Here is a 15,137-nt window from a genome sequence, read left to right as displayed (position 1 = left end):
CCAAAGTGTTGGCTCAGAAACTCTGGCATTTGAAGCACGCAAGTCTTAAAGCTGTCAAGTTACAAGACCCTTGCACCCCCAACCCTTTAGACAAAAAAACCCAGGGGTATTCAAACTTGACAGCTTTAAGACTTGTGGACTTCAACTCCCAGAATTCCTCCTCTCGCTCTTCATCTTGATGATGTGCGGACGGATGGGGGGAAGGGAGCTGGAACCGGTTCTAAACGGCACTGTAGATTTGTGGAACCTCTTCTATAGAAGAGCTTAGAATTGGCAGGAACCCACTCCTGTTGTATGTGCATGCACATTGTGGGTGTGGACACGCGCATGCACGCTGTCGCTATTTTGGCACACGAGGGCAAAAAGATTAGCCATCACTGGCCTAGGTGTTTTGGGAATGCTAAGATGTTTAGGGTAGTTCACATTCCTTCTCAGGGTGCATGGCCTTGATTGCTGGCACAAACTTGTTCTCCTGCTCTCCTGCTCATCATCACGCTATCTTTCCCCCCTCCCAATTTCCCATCACGCACAGTTTGATTGCCCTTTTTGTTCCACCCCATGTCCCCCTCTTCCCCGCTCAGCCTTTGATGGCAGGATGCATGGCAGACCTGACAACTGGTATTGGGATGGTGAGGACTCTCCTCCTGTTGTGGCCGGCCAGTGGAACTGACAGCAGATTCGGACAGTGAGGCGGTTGGGGAGAAACCTGGGCCACTCCTGGAGGCTTGGGAAGGCTCTGAGGAGGGCTCTGTGTTGGAGGCAGAGAGAGGGACAGGGACGTCTGACAGTTATCAGCTGCCTTCGGAGTCAGACATCAGTGAGGCAGAAGAACAGCTGGAGCCTGTTCCCAGTGTGCGCATGCACAGAGCTTCCAGGAGAAGGGAACAACTAAGGAACATGGGTCGACTTGGGAGGAGGGCCCCAGGTGGACGGAGAATAGCCTCTCCCAGAGGAAATAAAAGAGGGGCGAAAGGGGAGGGGAGTTTGCAGGAGACCATTAGTTCATTCCTGCATTCTTGCCAAATATTGTGGCGTCTGAGAGATATCGGCCTGGCCATTCTCCAAGCCTGATCAAAGCTGGTAATTGGGAACTATCTTGAAAGATTTGCAGGAGAGGAAAGACTTTGCTGGAGAGGAATTCACTGTAAATAAAAGGAGTTTATCGGGAGGAAGACTCGGCTTCATGCTGCTGGGGAAACCTAGGTCAGAAAACCTCCCCTGACCAAAGCTTCATTCAGAAATTTAAGACTCTCAGAGGGAAAGCCATGATGTCATCCCAGAAATTATGGGAATGAAGCCATCCGTCTCCACTGCATCATGAAAAGGAAGCACATTTTTTGCACCCTGGTGCGTTCCTGCGCATCATCATGCCTATGCCACTTCTGTGCAGCTTAGAATGAGGCCTCTTCCTGTAAGCGTCTTCAACCAACCTGAATTCACATCCTAACTCAATGTTTCACAAACGTAGCAACTTTAGGGTGTGTGGGCTTCAGCTCCCAGAATTGCCCAGCTTAACCTAATCTTAACCCGTTCTGTCTGGGGAATTCTGGGAGTTGAAGTCCACACATCTTCAAATCACCAAGGTTAAGAAACACTACTTTAGCTAGGAGTCAGCCCCAGATCAGTGTGGCTTGGATGGGACATGGTTTGTAGAGTTAAAAGCTACCATCCTGCGACTGTGTAAGGCTAAGAGGGTCTCCTCTCCGTTCCTCCCCACCCTAGGCTGCTGTTTTCCTTGCCAGAGGCTGGAAGGTCACTGAGGGGGTCCCCCTTCCTACCTTGTCTCCTTGTTCCTGCGAGATGTCCAGATGCCTCTGGCAGCAAACCAAGGCTTCGTCAAACTGGCCCAGGATTTTCAGCGTGTTGCCAAGATTGCCGCTGGCTTTGCCCTCTCCGATCCGATCCCCGATGGTTCTGCGGGCATTGGGAAAAGATGCCATAGCACTTAGGCTTATATACTGCTTAATGGTGCTTTCCAGCCCTCTCTTAAGCGGTTTACAGAGTCAGCCTATGGCTCCCCAACAATCTGGGTCCTCATTTGACCCACTCGGAAGGAGGGAAGGCTGAGTCAGCCTTCAGCCTGGTGAGATTCGAACTGCCAAATTGCAGGCAGCCAAAAGCACCCAAAGGCCAAACAAGGAACAATGGATGGAAACTGAACAAGGAGAGATTCAACCTGGAAAGGAGGAATTTTCTGACAGGGAGAGCCATCAACCCATGGAACAGAAGTTGCCTTGAGAAGTTGTGGGAGCTTCATCCCTGGAGGCTTTCAAGAAGAGACTGGATTGCCATCTGTTAGAAATGGTGTCGGGTCTCCTGCTTGGGAGGGGGGTTGGACTAGATGACCTTCAAGGTCCCTTCCAACTCCATTAATCTGTACCTGTATCCCTTTTCTTGACTGCTTCTATTTCTCTTCCTTTTCCCAGCTTCCCCATGAGCTCCTTCCATCTCCCACAGATCACCTCTCTTTCTTTTCCAGCCCAACCCAAAAGGGAAAATGGAACATTCTGGCTTTCTTTTCCTATGGGTGGAAGTTTTGCCAACCTGGCATGGCTTGAGCGTTGCAGCCCCAGACTCGGTTCCTCCTTCATGTCTCCAGAGGGCTCAGTTCTGGCTGCGGAGCGCTTACCTGGCCAGCGTGAGATCGTGCTTATGGTACTCCAAAGCTTTGGCATAGTCCTTCAGGTAGAAGTAGGCGTTGCCCAGTTGGCTGTATATGGCACTGAGGGTCTTCAGATCCTCCGTCCCCACTTTGACTGCGTGTTCGAAGAAGGCAGCTCCGGAAGGGAAATCCCCCGCCTTGCACGCCCGCTCTCCTTCCAGAGCTAATTCCAAGCACGAGGCCTCCATCCTCCTAACGGAAACAGTCAAACAATCTTGGTCAAAACGTCATTTTCTAGAAATTCTCAGCTTGTGCGAGAGAAACTGTCCAGGCTTACAAGCAACTGGGAGAAGAGGAGATGTTGTATCTTCTATCTATCTATCTATCTATCTATCTATCTATCTATCTATCTATCTATCTATCTATCTATCTATCTATCTATCTATCTTGTGACCCGAGAAAAGCGTGCACGACAAAAGCATGCTGACAAAACCGCGTCGCTAAAACCGCGATGTTATCACCGCGGCGACAACAGCGCGGCAACAGAAAGTCGATTTAAGTTAAGGTAAGGGTTAGGGTTAGGGTTACGGTTAGGGTTAGGGTTAGGTTTAGGATTAGGATTAGGATTAGGTTTAGGTTTAGGGTAAATGCTAGTAAAAGCATTTTGCTGAGCCCTTCGGATGGTGCGGATTTGCCCTCCGCGGTTATGTCGGCGCGCTAGGGTCGCCTTTTTCCTTAGCGCTTCGGATGGCAATAATGTTGGCGCGAAAAAGGGCTTCATGGTTTTGTCGGTGAACATCTATCTATCTATCTATCTATCTATCTATCTATCTATCTATCTATCTATCTATCTATCTATCTATCTATTTATCTATCTATCCTTTCTATGTCTATCTCTTCTATTTATATCTCTCTTCTCTCTATATCTGTCTATCTATCTGTCTATCGTCTGTCTGTCTGTCCATCCATCCATCCATCCATCGTATTTTTCAGAGTATAAGACACCTTTTTCCCTCCAAAAAGAGGGTGAAAATCTGGGTGCGTCTTATACACTGAATACAGCATTTTTGCCTACCGAAATCCTGCCCTCTTTGCAAAAATTGAGGTGCAGAGGGTTTGGGAGGGCTGCAAAGTGCTCCTGGGGGCTGGGAAGGCAAAAACATGCAAAAAAAACAGGCCATCCCCCCCCCCCCCCGCCACCAGGAGCGTTCTAAGAGCCTCCCAAAGCTCTGCATGCCCTTTTTTTTGTTTTTGCAAAAAAAATGAGGCATGCAGAGGGTTTGGGAGGCCTGCAGAGTGCAAAACCTTTTTTAAAAAATTTACCTCTTCAAAACCATGGTGCATCTTATACTCCGGTGCGTCTTATAGTCTGAAAATGTGTGTGTGTGTGTGTGTGTGTGTGTGTGTGTGTTTTCCAGCATAACTCTGGAACACCTCGAGCAATTTCAACCAAATTTGGTACGCAGACCCTGGAAACAAATACTGTGGGGGGGGTAAGACACCCCTTCAATCTGCTTCAGCCACCCCAGACTTTGGACCCCTTTTCTGCACCATTTCAGGCCCACAGGAGGGAAGGGAAAACGAGACACTCTCCCCCTTGCACCATTACTAGTTTCTAGTTATTTGAACTGCACGAACCGCTTGCGCGAAATTAACATCTGCATAAATCCTGCTTGTGGAATGTGAGTTTGTATATATGAAGATGAATGATCCCACGTTTTAAATTAATTTAATTTTATATTATTGTATTATTGTACTATTGTATTTTTTTTTAACAATTACAGTGGGGTATGTATGAGGAGAATATCTGTGCGGTATATATGAGAGGATCAAGAGTGCGGCCTGGAGCCCCCTCCACTGAGTGCAGAAGCAGAAGTGGATGGGGGCCCAGATCCGCCTCTCGTTCTAAAATGAATGGTATGAATGGCCTGCCGGGAAGAATGGGGGCAGTGGGAGGAGAGGAAGGGTCTACGGGGATGGGGGCGGGCCGGAGCATCTCGGTTACGACCGGGAGGGGCAGGTATGATGGGAGCTACAGGGCTAGCCATTATCAGGGAAGGAGGGTTCACTACATCACAGCAATCCCTTGTTCCGGCCCTGTGAGCTCAACTCAAGGACCTGGTGACAAGAGAAGTCAGGGCCCATGACAACCATGGACTTGACCCAGGTAATTCAGGGTCCGACTCATAGAGTGGGACACACGGTCGACCTTGTGTTCCTCTCGGGGCAGTGGAGACGTGATCTTGAACTAAGGGGAATAGAGATCTCGCCCTTGACTTTCGGAAGCTACTCCCTCACTGCAAGGAGGTGCAACCGATTAAATGGTTCTGCCCCAGGCGCCTGATGGACCTGTTGGGATTTCAGAAGGAGCTTGGAGAGATACCTGATTCCCTTGCCCACAATCCGACAGAATCCATGGTCGCCGCCTGGAATACAGTGGCGACTGAGGCGCTGGATCGGATTGCGCCTTTGCGGCCTCTCCACGGCAGTGGATCCAGGAGGGCACCTTGGTTCACCGAGAAACTCCGGGAGATGAAGCACCAAAAGAGACACCTAGAGCGACGTTGGAGGGCTAGCAACTCCGAATCCGACCGAACACTATTAAGAGCCTTCATTAGGACTTATTTAGTGGCGATACGGGCCGCAAAATGTGCACATTTTTCCACTCTTATTGCGTCTGCAGAATCCCGCCCAGCCGCCCTGTTTAGGATAACCCACTCCATCCTGAAAGGGGAGGACACGGGGGATGCCTTACAGGGAAGGGCTGAGGAATTTGCTCAGTTTCTGTCGGACAAAATCACTCAGATTCGGACAGACCTTGACTCCACTTGGACAGTACCAGCGGAGATGCCGAGGCAGGGTCTTGATCAGATTTCCTGGAATGAGTTCCAGCTTGTCACCCCTGAGGAAGTGGACAAGGCCATGGGAGCAATGAGTGCCTCCACCTGTTTACTGGACCCGTGTCCCTCCTGGTTGGTCTCGACCAGCAGGGAGGTAACCCGAGGCTGGCTCCAGATGATCACAAACACGTCTTTGTAGGAGGGATCTTTCCGCAACCTCTGAAGGAAGCAATGGTAAGACCCCTCCTCAAGAAGCCTTCTCTGGACCCAGCTATTCTTAAAAACTATCGTCCAGTCGCCAACCTCTTTTTTGGGGGGAAGGTTGTTGAGAAAGTGGTGGCCCTTCAATTCCGACGGATCTTGGATGAAGCAAATTATCTAGACTCCTTTCAGTCTGGTTTCAGGCCTGGATACAGCACCGAAACCGCTTTGGTCATGCTGACCGATGATCTCTGGAGGGTCAGGGATAGAGGACATTCCTCTATTCTGGTGCTCCTTGACCTCTCAGCGGCCTTTGATACCATCGACCATGGTATCCTTCTGTGACGGCTGGAAGAGGTAGGAGTGGGAGGCACCATTTTATGGTGGTTCTCCTCTTACCTCTCCGGCAGGTCGCAGTCGGTGTTGGTTGGAGGGCAAAGGTCGACCCCTAGGCCCCTTATATATGGGATGCCGCAGGGCTTGGTCTTGTCCCCCCTCCTATTCAATATCTACATGAAGCCACTGGGTGAGATCATTCGTCGGCACAGGATTAAATAGCATCAATACACGGATGATACACAGTTGCAGCAGTTAAGACTTATATACCGCTTCATAGGGCTTTCAGCCCTCTCTAAGCGGTTTACAGAGTCAGCATATCGCCCCCACAGTCTGGGTCCTCATTTTACCCACCTCGGAAGGATGGAAGGCTGAGTCAACCTTGAGCCGGTGAGATTTGAACTGCCGAACTGCAGATAGCAGTCAGCTGAAGTGGCCTGCAGTACTGCACCCTAACCACTGCGCCACCTCGGCTCTGTATCTCTCCGCCCTGTGCTAGCTCAGTGTAGTGGTGGAAGTGATGTGCCAGTGCCTGGAAGCTGTTATGGTCTGGATGGGAGTGAACAAACTTGCATTCAATCCTGACAAGACCGAGTGGCTGTGGATGTTGCCCCCCAAGGACAGCCCAGATAGTCCATCCCTAAGCCTGGGGGGTGAAAATTTACACCCCTCAGAGAGGGTCCTCCTGGATCCGCAGCTGACATTAGAACATCACTTGTCGGCTGTGACCAGGGGGGCCTTTGCCCAGGTTCGCCTGGTGCACCAGTTGCGGCCCTATTTGGCACTTCAATGGGTCACTCACGCCCTCGTCACCTCAAGACTTGACTACTGTAACGCGCTCTACATGGGGCTGCCCCTGAAAAGTGTTCAGAGACTACAACTGGTCCAGAATGCAGCCGCGCGAGCGATACTGGGTGTACCAAGATACACCCATATTACACCTATCCTCCGCGAGCTGCACTGGCTTCCTATCGGTCTCCGAACGCGATTCAAGGTGCTGGTTATTACCTTTAAAGCCCTATATGGCCTAGGACCTGGATATCTGCGAGACCGTCTTCTGCCACATACCTCCCAACGGCGATAAGATCGTACAGGGTGGGCCTTCTCCAGGTGCTGTCAGCCAGACAATGTCGGCTGGCGGCTCCCGGGGGAGGGCCTTCTCTGTAGCCGCTCTGACCCTATGGAATGAACTACCCCCAGAGATCCGGACCCTTCCCACTCTCATGGCCTTCCGAAAGGCTATCAAAACCTGGCTATTCCGGCAGGCCTGGGGCTGTTGACCTTATGACTGAGGTCCAGCCCTGACCAGATTGAGTGCATGATGTGGTTTTTAATCTGTTTTTCTCTGTGTTTTAATTCTTTATTTTTTAAAATGTATTTTCTGTAAGCTGCCCGGAGTCCTTCGGGATTGGGCGGCCTATAAATTTATTAAATACTAAATACTAAGGAGAGAGATTCAACCTGGAAATAAGGTGGAATTTTCTGACAGTTAAAACAATCCACCCATGGAACAGAAGTTGCCTTTGGAAGTTGTGGGAGCTTCATCCTGGAAGCTTTCAAGACTGGACTTCCAACTGTCAGAAATGGTGTAGGGTCTCCTTCTTGGGTGGGTGGGGTTGGACTAGATGACCTACAAGGTCCCTTCCAACTCTTTTAATCTGTTAAAGAAGAGATTGGACAACCATTTGTCTGAAGTGGTTTCCTGCTTCAACAGGGGATTGGACTAAAACATCTCAAAGGTTCCTTTCAACTCTAGGAGTTGGTGAGTTATTCTGTTATTCCTAAACATTTAATGAACATCTACAACATATGGTCAATTAGTATCTACAAACACAGCACTTCAAGTGTGCAAAATTATCTCATTAAAAGCTTTTCTGTTTCTTCCTTTGGTGTTAATAAATTCAGCCTTGTTCGCAGACAGAAGTCTCTACTGCTTTTCGGTAAACAATGCAGAACACAAGATTAATTAAAGTAAGGAAAACATATGCTATTAAGCAACAGGATGTTAAAATATTTGCAAACATTGATTTTTTAAAAAAACATCTGGGTAAAATATTGATTTTGGAATGAAACAGGTTAGACCACACACCAAGTAAGGTGGAATCAGGACAAATAAGTAGGTGGGGCCAATTGATCAGAATGACAGCCAATTAAGACTAACTCAGATTCAGTATCAGTCAAGATAAAGGCCCTTTGTATATTTATTGATTTTTTTTTTAGCAGCCACAAAATCCTGCAAGTGAATCTGTATTTACGAGCCATCAAAGCTGGTGGACGCTGGCCAGGAATTGTAACTAAGGAAGAAATCCAGACTTTTGAGAACCAGAGAATCTAGAATAGAATAGAACTAGAAGGGACCTTGGAGGTCTTCTAGTCTATGCCCAGTCTTTCCTTGCACAAGACCTCATTGGGAAAATATTTCCATGGCAGCTTTCCAAGATAGATAAGGTCTATGGTCATAAATACTCCTTTGAAAGACTGTTTGTCAGTCCTTGTTGAATGTGAATGGGAGGAATTCACATTAGTTTAATAAAAGGGGGTTAATAAAAGGGGGTTTGTCCAGACCAGGATCTGCCTCCTGCTTTCTGGGGAAGCCTAGCTCAGAACAATACTCTCCGCCTTGAGTTATATGCAAAAATAATGAAGGCAAGATATAAATACATTTTTAAAAATGTGCAACCTATGATTTGTTTTGGCTACGAGAAGCCAAATCTGCCACAGATTGGCTTTAAATGTAATCCTAAACACGATTGTGGTTTGGAAGCCATCATGGTTAATCCTGAGGACAAGCCAACTCTGAGCAAAACATGGGACGCGCTGCAAATTCAGCCACTTCCCGACATTTTGTACTTTGGGTAGAGTTGCAAAACTTTTCCAAATTCCGATTTGAGGTTCTCATGCCCTCAATGGACCAGAACTAACTTCATCCAGGACCATCGCTATTTATATCTGGCTCTCACCGCCACAATTCTGTAACTCCTTCTTGGAGAACATCAAATCCTTCTCCAAACATCTGCCTTTGCCACCTGCCTGGTTGTGGCTGAGGATTATGGGAGGTGAATGTGTTTGGAAGGTGAGCATGAGAAGGCTACTTGGGGCTCATCCCTCAATTTAGGTGGGAGGGAGATCCATAAATAGGACTTTTTCGAAGACTCCAAAAAGAGGCAGCATTAATTATTTCTGTCATCTCTCTGCAGGACAGAGAGATGAAGCCAAGCCAGCATGGATAATGACTACATTCCTTTAAAAAAAAAAGATTTTATACACACCCAGTGGCTGTGGTGGGCCAGTGCCACCATTGCTGGTCTAAATGGGAATTTTTGAAACCTATAAAAACATCTGTGAGGCTTTATGCAGGACAAGGAGGATCAAAGCCACCAGTTACAACACAAACACAAATCTTTGCAAGGCTCTATCAAATTTTTGTCCAGGAATTGTGAAAAATCCCAGATACCCTCCATCCGTAAAGATACCACTTTGTCTCTCTGCCTTATCCCAATGTTGGGGCCAGTGGAGCTGACAGCAGACTCGGACAGTGAGGAGGTTGGGGAGGAAGATGGGCCACTCCTGGAGGCTGGGGAAGGCTCGGATGAGGGCTCTGTGTCGGAGGCAGAGAGGGGGCCAGGGCCGTCTGACAGTTATCAGCTGCCTTCGGAGTCAGATATCAGTGAGGCAGAACAGCTGGAGCCTGTTCCCAGTGTGCGCATGCGCAGAGTTTCCAGACGAAGGGAACAGCTAAAGAACAGGAGTCGACTTGGGAGTAAGGCCACAGGTGGACGATGAATGGCCCCTCCCAGAGGGAATAAAAGAGGAGTGAAAGGGGAGTGGAGTTTGTAGGAGACCATTAGTTTGCTTCATTGGTTCGTGACTCTCCGAGACTCCTTGCCAAGTTTTGCAGAGATCGGCCTGGCAGCTTTTCAAGCCAGATAAGGTCTGTGACTGTAAATCCTCCCTTGAAAGACTTTGCTGGAGGTGAATGAGCAGAATTCACAGTCAATTAATAAAAGGGATTTTTATCGGGACCAGGAGTTTGCTTCAGGCTCTCTCCATCCATCCATCCATCCATCCATCCATCCACCTATCCATCCATCCATCCACCCACCCACCCACCCACCCACCCACCCACCCATCTATCTATCCATCCATCCATCCATCCATCCATCCATCCATCCATCCATCCATCTTCTATCCATCCATCCATCCATCCATCCCTATCTATCTATCCCTCCATCTATCTTTGATGTATCAAGAGGGGCAAGTGAAAGGTGTATATGTATATTTGTGTGTGTGTGTGCGTAAATTTATATAGATATATAGATATAGATATATAGATATATAGATGATATATAGATGATAGATTGATAGATAGATAGATAGATAGATAGAGATAGATAGATATAGAGATAGATATAGAAATAGAGATAGATTATATAGATATAGATATATAGATATAGATATAAAGATACATATAGAGACATAGACATAGACATAGACATAGACATAGACAGACAGACAGACAGACAGACAGACAGATATAGAGAGATGGAGATGGAGATAGATAGATAGAGATACATATAGAAATAGAGAGATAGATAGAGATATAGATATATAGATAAAATATATATAGATACAGATACAGATATATAGAGATAGAGATATAGAGATAGAAATAGATATAGATATAGAGATAGATAGATATAGAAATAGAGATAGAGATAGAGATAGATAGATTATATATATATATATATATATATATATATATATATATATATATATAGAGAGAGAGAGAGAGAGAGAGAGAGAGAGAGAGAGAGAGAGAGAGAGAGATGTATAGATGTAGATATAGAAATAGAAATAGATTTATTAGATTTTTTTAAATCTCCCTTTATTTTTTTTGTCTCCCTTTATTTATTTATCAGCACAAATACAACATAGATATAGATATAGATATATAGATGTAGATATAGATATAGATGTAGATGATGTAGATGTAGATGTAGATATAGATATAGATATAGATATATATTTATATATATAGATATATATTTATATATATATACATTTAGCAGTGTCTCTCCTTGACCAGCCTAGCTCGGAGACCTCCAGGTTCAGCCCTGAAGAGGGGAGAGGGCTTTTGCAACAGGCTCTCTCTAGCACCATAAATTTTATCCCATTTATGACCATTTAGGCTTTTGCAAAACAAGCGTCTCTTTCACCCTGCATTCTTGGAGCAATTCAGGGAGAGATACGGTGACCTTGGTGGAGCAATGAAACTGGAGGTTTTCAACTCAGGGAAGGGAAAATAGCCCCTTTGGGGGGGGGGAACCCTCACCAAGCATGGAAAAACAAGCCGCTGTATTTACTCAAGGCAGCTGAGGCCAAGGATAGGAGACGGGAAGATCTGGCACAGCCGGTGGGCTCTTGTGGGTTGAAACTTGATTACAGGCTCCGCTGAGGACCAACTGCCAGAGAACAACCAGAGAATCCAAGAAAAACAAGAAAAGAGGAAACGAGCTTGGAGGACCAGCCACGTTTCATGTGGCTGGACGTGGCACTCCACGTTGCCAAGACGCTCCCTTCTGCCGCTCAGCTCAGGTTTGTCCCAGGAGGGACGATTCCAAGCTATCCTCCTGATTTCCCAACTTCTGAGACCCAAGGAATAGTTTTCCTTTTAAAAATAGGCCGCTGTGGGCAGCCAGGGCTGTTAAACGCCCTTCTCAAATGCCCTGCAATTTCACAACTTCACTTTGGAAGAGAATATGTTCACAATGAGGATGTATCTGCTGAACTAAAACTCTGTATTGGCGACAAGGAAGGGCATCCGGCCAATAAACACTCTGGCAGCTCCATTCATTGCCCAGATTCCACCCCGCAAGGGATTACGGAGTCGTTAAATGAGGATGATGATCACAACTTCTCTTTGGAAGAGAACATATTCTTTCTCTGAGCACAAGGAGGATATATCTGCTCAACAAAAACTCCACACCGGCAACAGGAAGGGCATCTGGCCAATAAACACTCTGCCAGCTCCATTCAGTAGCCCAGACTCCATCCCACAAGGGAAGAAACAGGTGCCACCATTGTTAAGTGAAACACTGCAGTGGTTCAATGACAACATGGGTGTTAAGTGAATCTGTGTCGACACCCAAAATGCAATGCATGCCCCCCCAGCATCCATGCATGCATGACGGGTGCGACACCCCCCCCATTTTTTGCATGCTTTTGTCGTCCTTCCCAGGCTCCAGAGGCTTTATAGGAGCCTGGGGAAGGCGAAAACAGCCCCCCCCCCCCCCGGAGACCTTCCGGAGGCTTCAGGAGCTTCCCTGAAGCCTCCGGAGCACAACAAAACAGCTCTATAGGCAAACCAGAAGTTCAGGAACGGACTTCCGGTTTCCTCCTAGGGCTGGTTTAAGCCCTCTGGAGCCTTCAGGAGGCTTCCCTGAAGGCTCCGTAGGATGAAAAACAACTCTATGAGCAAACCGGAAATCGCTCATAGGGTTGTTTTTCGTCCGCCGGAGCCTTCCGAGAAGCCTCTGGAAGGCCCCTGAAGGCTCCGGAAGGCTTAAACCAGCCCTAGGAAGAAACCGGAAGTCCGTTCACGAACTTCCAGTTTGCTCATAGGGCTGGTTTTTTGCACTCTGGAGGTTTTAGGGAAGCTCTTTTCACCTTCCCCAGGCTCCTATAAAGCCTCTGGAGCCTGGGGAGGGCAAAAAATGGCTTTAAAAAAGGCTGAACTCAGCTGGCCAGCGTGCGCATGCTCGCTGGCCAGCTGACAGGGCAACACCTCGCGTGCCCTGACAAATGGCTCCGTAAGCCACCTGTGGCACGCCTGGCATAGGTTCGCCATCCCGGGTATCGTCTTTATTGTCATTGTACAAAATAAATGCAACAAGATTGGTTTTAGCCTCACTGGTGCAAAACTATAGCGGAAATGAAAAAGAGAAAGAAAAAAAATAGTCATACATTTCATACGTGTGCAGGGAGTGATTGTGGTTGTGTTTAAAAGTCTGACAGCCCAAGGATAGGAACTGTTTTTAAACCTATTTGTTTAAAACATGTGCCCCCCCTCCCCCATGCGTGGCAGAGACCCAAAAATCAGCTGGCGGGTGGGAGACACGCCTACATGCGTGATGGAGCTGAGCAGTCCCCATGTGTACCCTGTAGCTTCGCCATCACATTACATAGGTTATGCTGAAAGGAGGAAAGATGTGGGCAGGGGGTGGGCCGAAAAAGGAGTATTTGTGCCCAGTGGGGGACTGACATGGAGATTGCACAAAATCAGGCCCCCAAAAAATGCAGAATCACTCTATCTGTGTGTTTTTTTAGAAGCACCTTAAGGAAAAGAGGTGCTGGAATACTACCAAAATTTAGCCACTCTGGCTTCCTCCAGCAGCGCAGTACTACAATGTCCATGGTCCTCCTTTAGATCACAGATTAAAAAACAGCCCTTGGACCGGGCTGCATCTGACTGATGTGAAGTGTAGTCCAAAAGTACAGGTCAACTTGTAATGTGTTTCCAAGACTACTATCAAGTTGACATGGAAAAGGGAGCAGGCCTGTGAGGCGCGAAATCTCACAGCCTGCTACAGTACCTCGTTGGTGGATGTGACTTATGACACAGACTGAGGGGAGGGGGAGACACGGAGTAAAGTTCAGACACCATTAACCAGAAATCAGGTTCGGCTCCGCAGAAGAACATGCCAAAATGTTGCTCCTAATAAATCACTAGATTTCTTTTGAACTTTGTCTCGAGGCTCGTAAATTAATTAGGGCATCTCTTGGAAACTTCACAGTACAATTCGCTTGCCCTCACAGCATCCTTTATCGGCTTCCATTCCAGCAAGACTGGACTATAATACCCATCCTCCTCTACTTTGCACTGCTCTCCAAGTTATCCTGTTTAACCACAAGGAAGGCACTGCAAGAACGATCAAGGGACCAGATACAATTTGGGTAACTGCTATTGATGGGCAGTTGTCCCAGGGATGAAAAATATACAACATTCCAGCTAGGAGCCAAAGCAAGGCAACACTTGGCCATTTCAGTGTGGTTAGAAATGAGACAAAAATCTGCTTTCTAGGCCCTTTTGGGTCTTCAGATATATTATTATTATTTCCTTTTTGGAGGGAACTGATATTTTAAGCCTCTGGCTCAGGACAAGTGCTGAATTGCAACTCCCATTATCCCCCACTGGGACCTTATTTGAAAGGTGTGGAAAAGCAAAGCTTGTGAGGATCCCGCAAAAACCTTTCATTTCACAACCCCGGAGAGAAGGTTGTGAGTCAACAACGCTTCCATCCTTTCCTCAAATACCGCGAGGGTTCTACAAGCCCTTCGTCCCCACTTTCTTTCCAACAAGCCAGCATATCATAGCTTCCTTCTGCGGCGCGACGCCAACATACTTCGATAGCTTCACCACAGCCTCACTTCAAAATCATGCGGTTTCCTTCAGATTGTGTGGGGAAATGGTTTTGCCACAGTTTTCCTCTCAGATTATATATATATATATATATATATACACATACATACACACACACACACACACAAAAACACATACTTTCCTAGTGGTCTCCCATCCGCTCGGTCCGATTTTGCTTAGTTTTAGCTAGGCACTCTCTCACGACCCCAGGAAAGAGGCAAGGGAAAACCACTGCTGGTCAGCTCCACCTGTGGCTTTTTTTACAACCTTCAAGTACAGCTGGAGGAGGAGGCAGCAGTGGCCTTGGGTGTAGGGCCTTCTGCTTGGGTGGGAGGTTGGACTAGGTGACCTCCAAGGTCCCTTCCAACTCTGTTTATCTGCTGCGGCATTCTTGCAAGGGCGTCCAGCAACCCCCAACCAGATGGATGGATTTTTGCAGCTGGTTGCACTGTGCAGAGGCAACAGGAGAATCTTGAGCAGGAGGACGAGTTTCAAGTCCTCATGAAGGCGGGGGGGGCGGGAAGAATGGGAGAGGCAATGAAGCAGGGGTGCCAACAGGTGCTTGCAGGGGGTCTGCACCCCTAATGGCTGGAGGAAAGCAAGGTAGCCATCCCCCAGCAGACCCTTCCCCAGCCAAATCGGGCAGCCTCTAAGATGTGCCCAGCCAGAGATAAGAGATAACCACAACAACAGAAAAGGAATGGAAGGAAGAGGAGGAGAGGAGGAGAGAGGAAAGGGA

At 47.5% G+C, this 15,137-nt stretch overlaps 1 protein-coding gene across 2 annotated transcripts in view; it reads right to left on the bottom strand.

Annotated features, from left to right (window-relative positions):
- Positions 1-15,137, bottom strand: part of GPSM1 (G protein signaling modulator 1) — a 112,998-nt gene that overhangs the window by 96,695 nt on the left and 1,166 nt on the right. For both annotated transcript variants that reach the window (XM_087704540.1, XM_087704541.1), the window contains exons 2-3: positions 2,630-2,854; positions 1,779-1,914 (exon numbers count right to left, since the gene is read on the bottom strand). In XM_087704540.1, coding sequence (XP_087560666.1) covers positions 1,779-1,914; positions 2,630-2,854 — 361 coding nt within the window. The remainder of the gene's footprint in view (positions 1-1,778; positions 1,915-2,629; positions 2,855-15,137) is intronic.

This window comes from Thamnophis sirtalis, unplaced genomic scaffold (assembly GCF_051295495.1).
Source record: "Thamnophis sirtalis isolate CommonGarterSnake01/CBP01778 unplaced genomic scaffold, rThaSir2_p1.2 scaffold_2, whole genome shotgun sequence".
In the NCBI taxonomy this organism is placed as follows: Eukaryota; Metazoa; Chordata; class Lepidosauria; order Squamata; family Natricidae; genus Thamnophis; species Thamnophis sirtalis.
The sequence above is the reverse complement of the archived record's forward strand: the minus strand, read 5'-3'. Positions and strand labels throughout refer to the sequence as shown.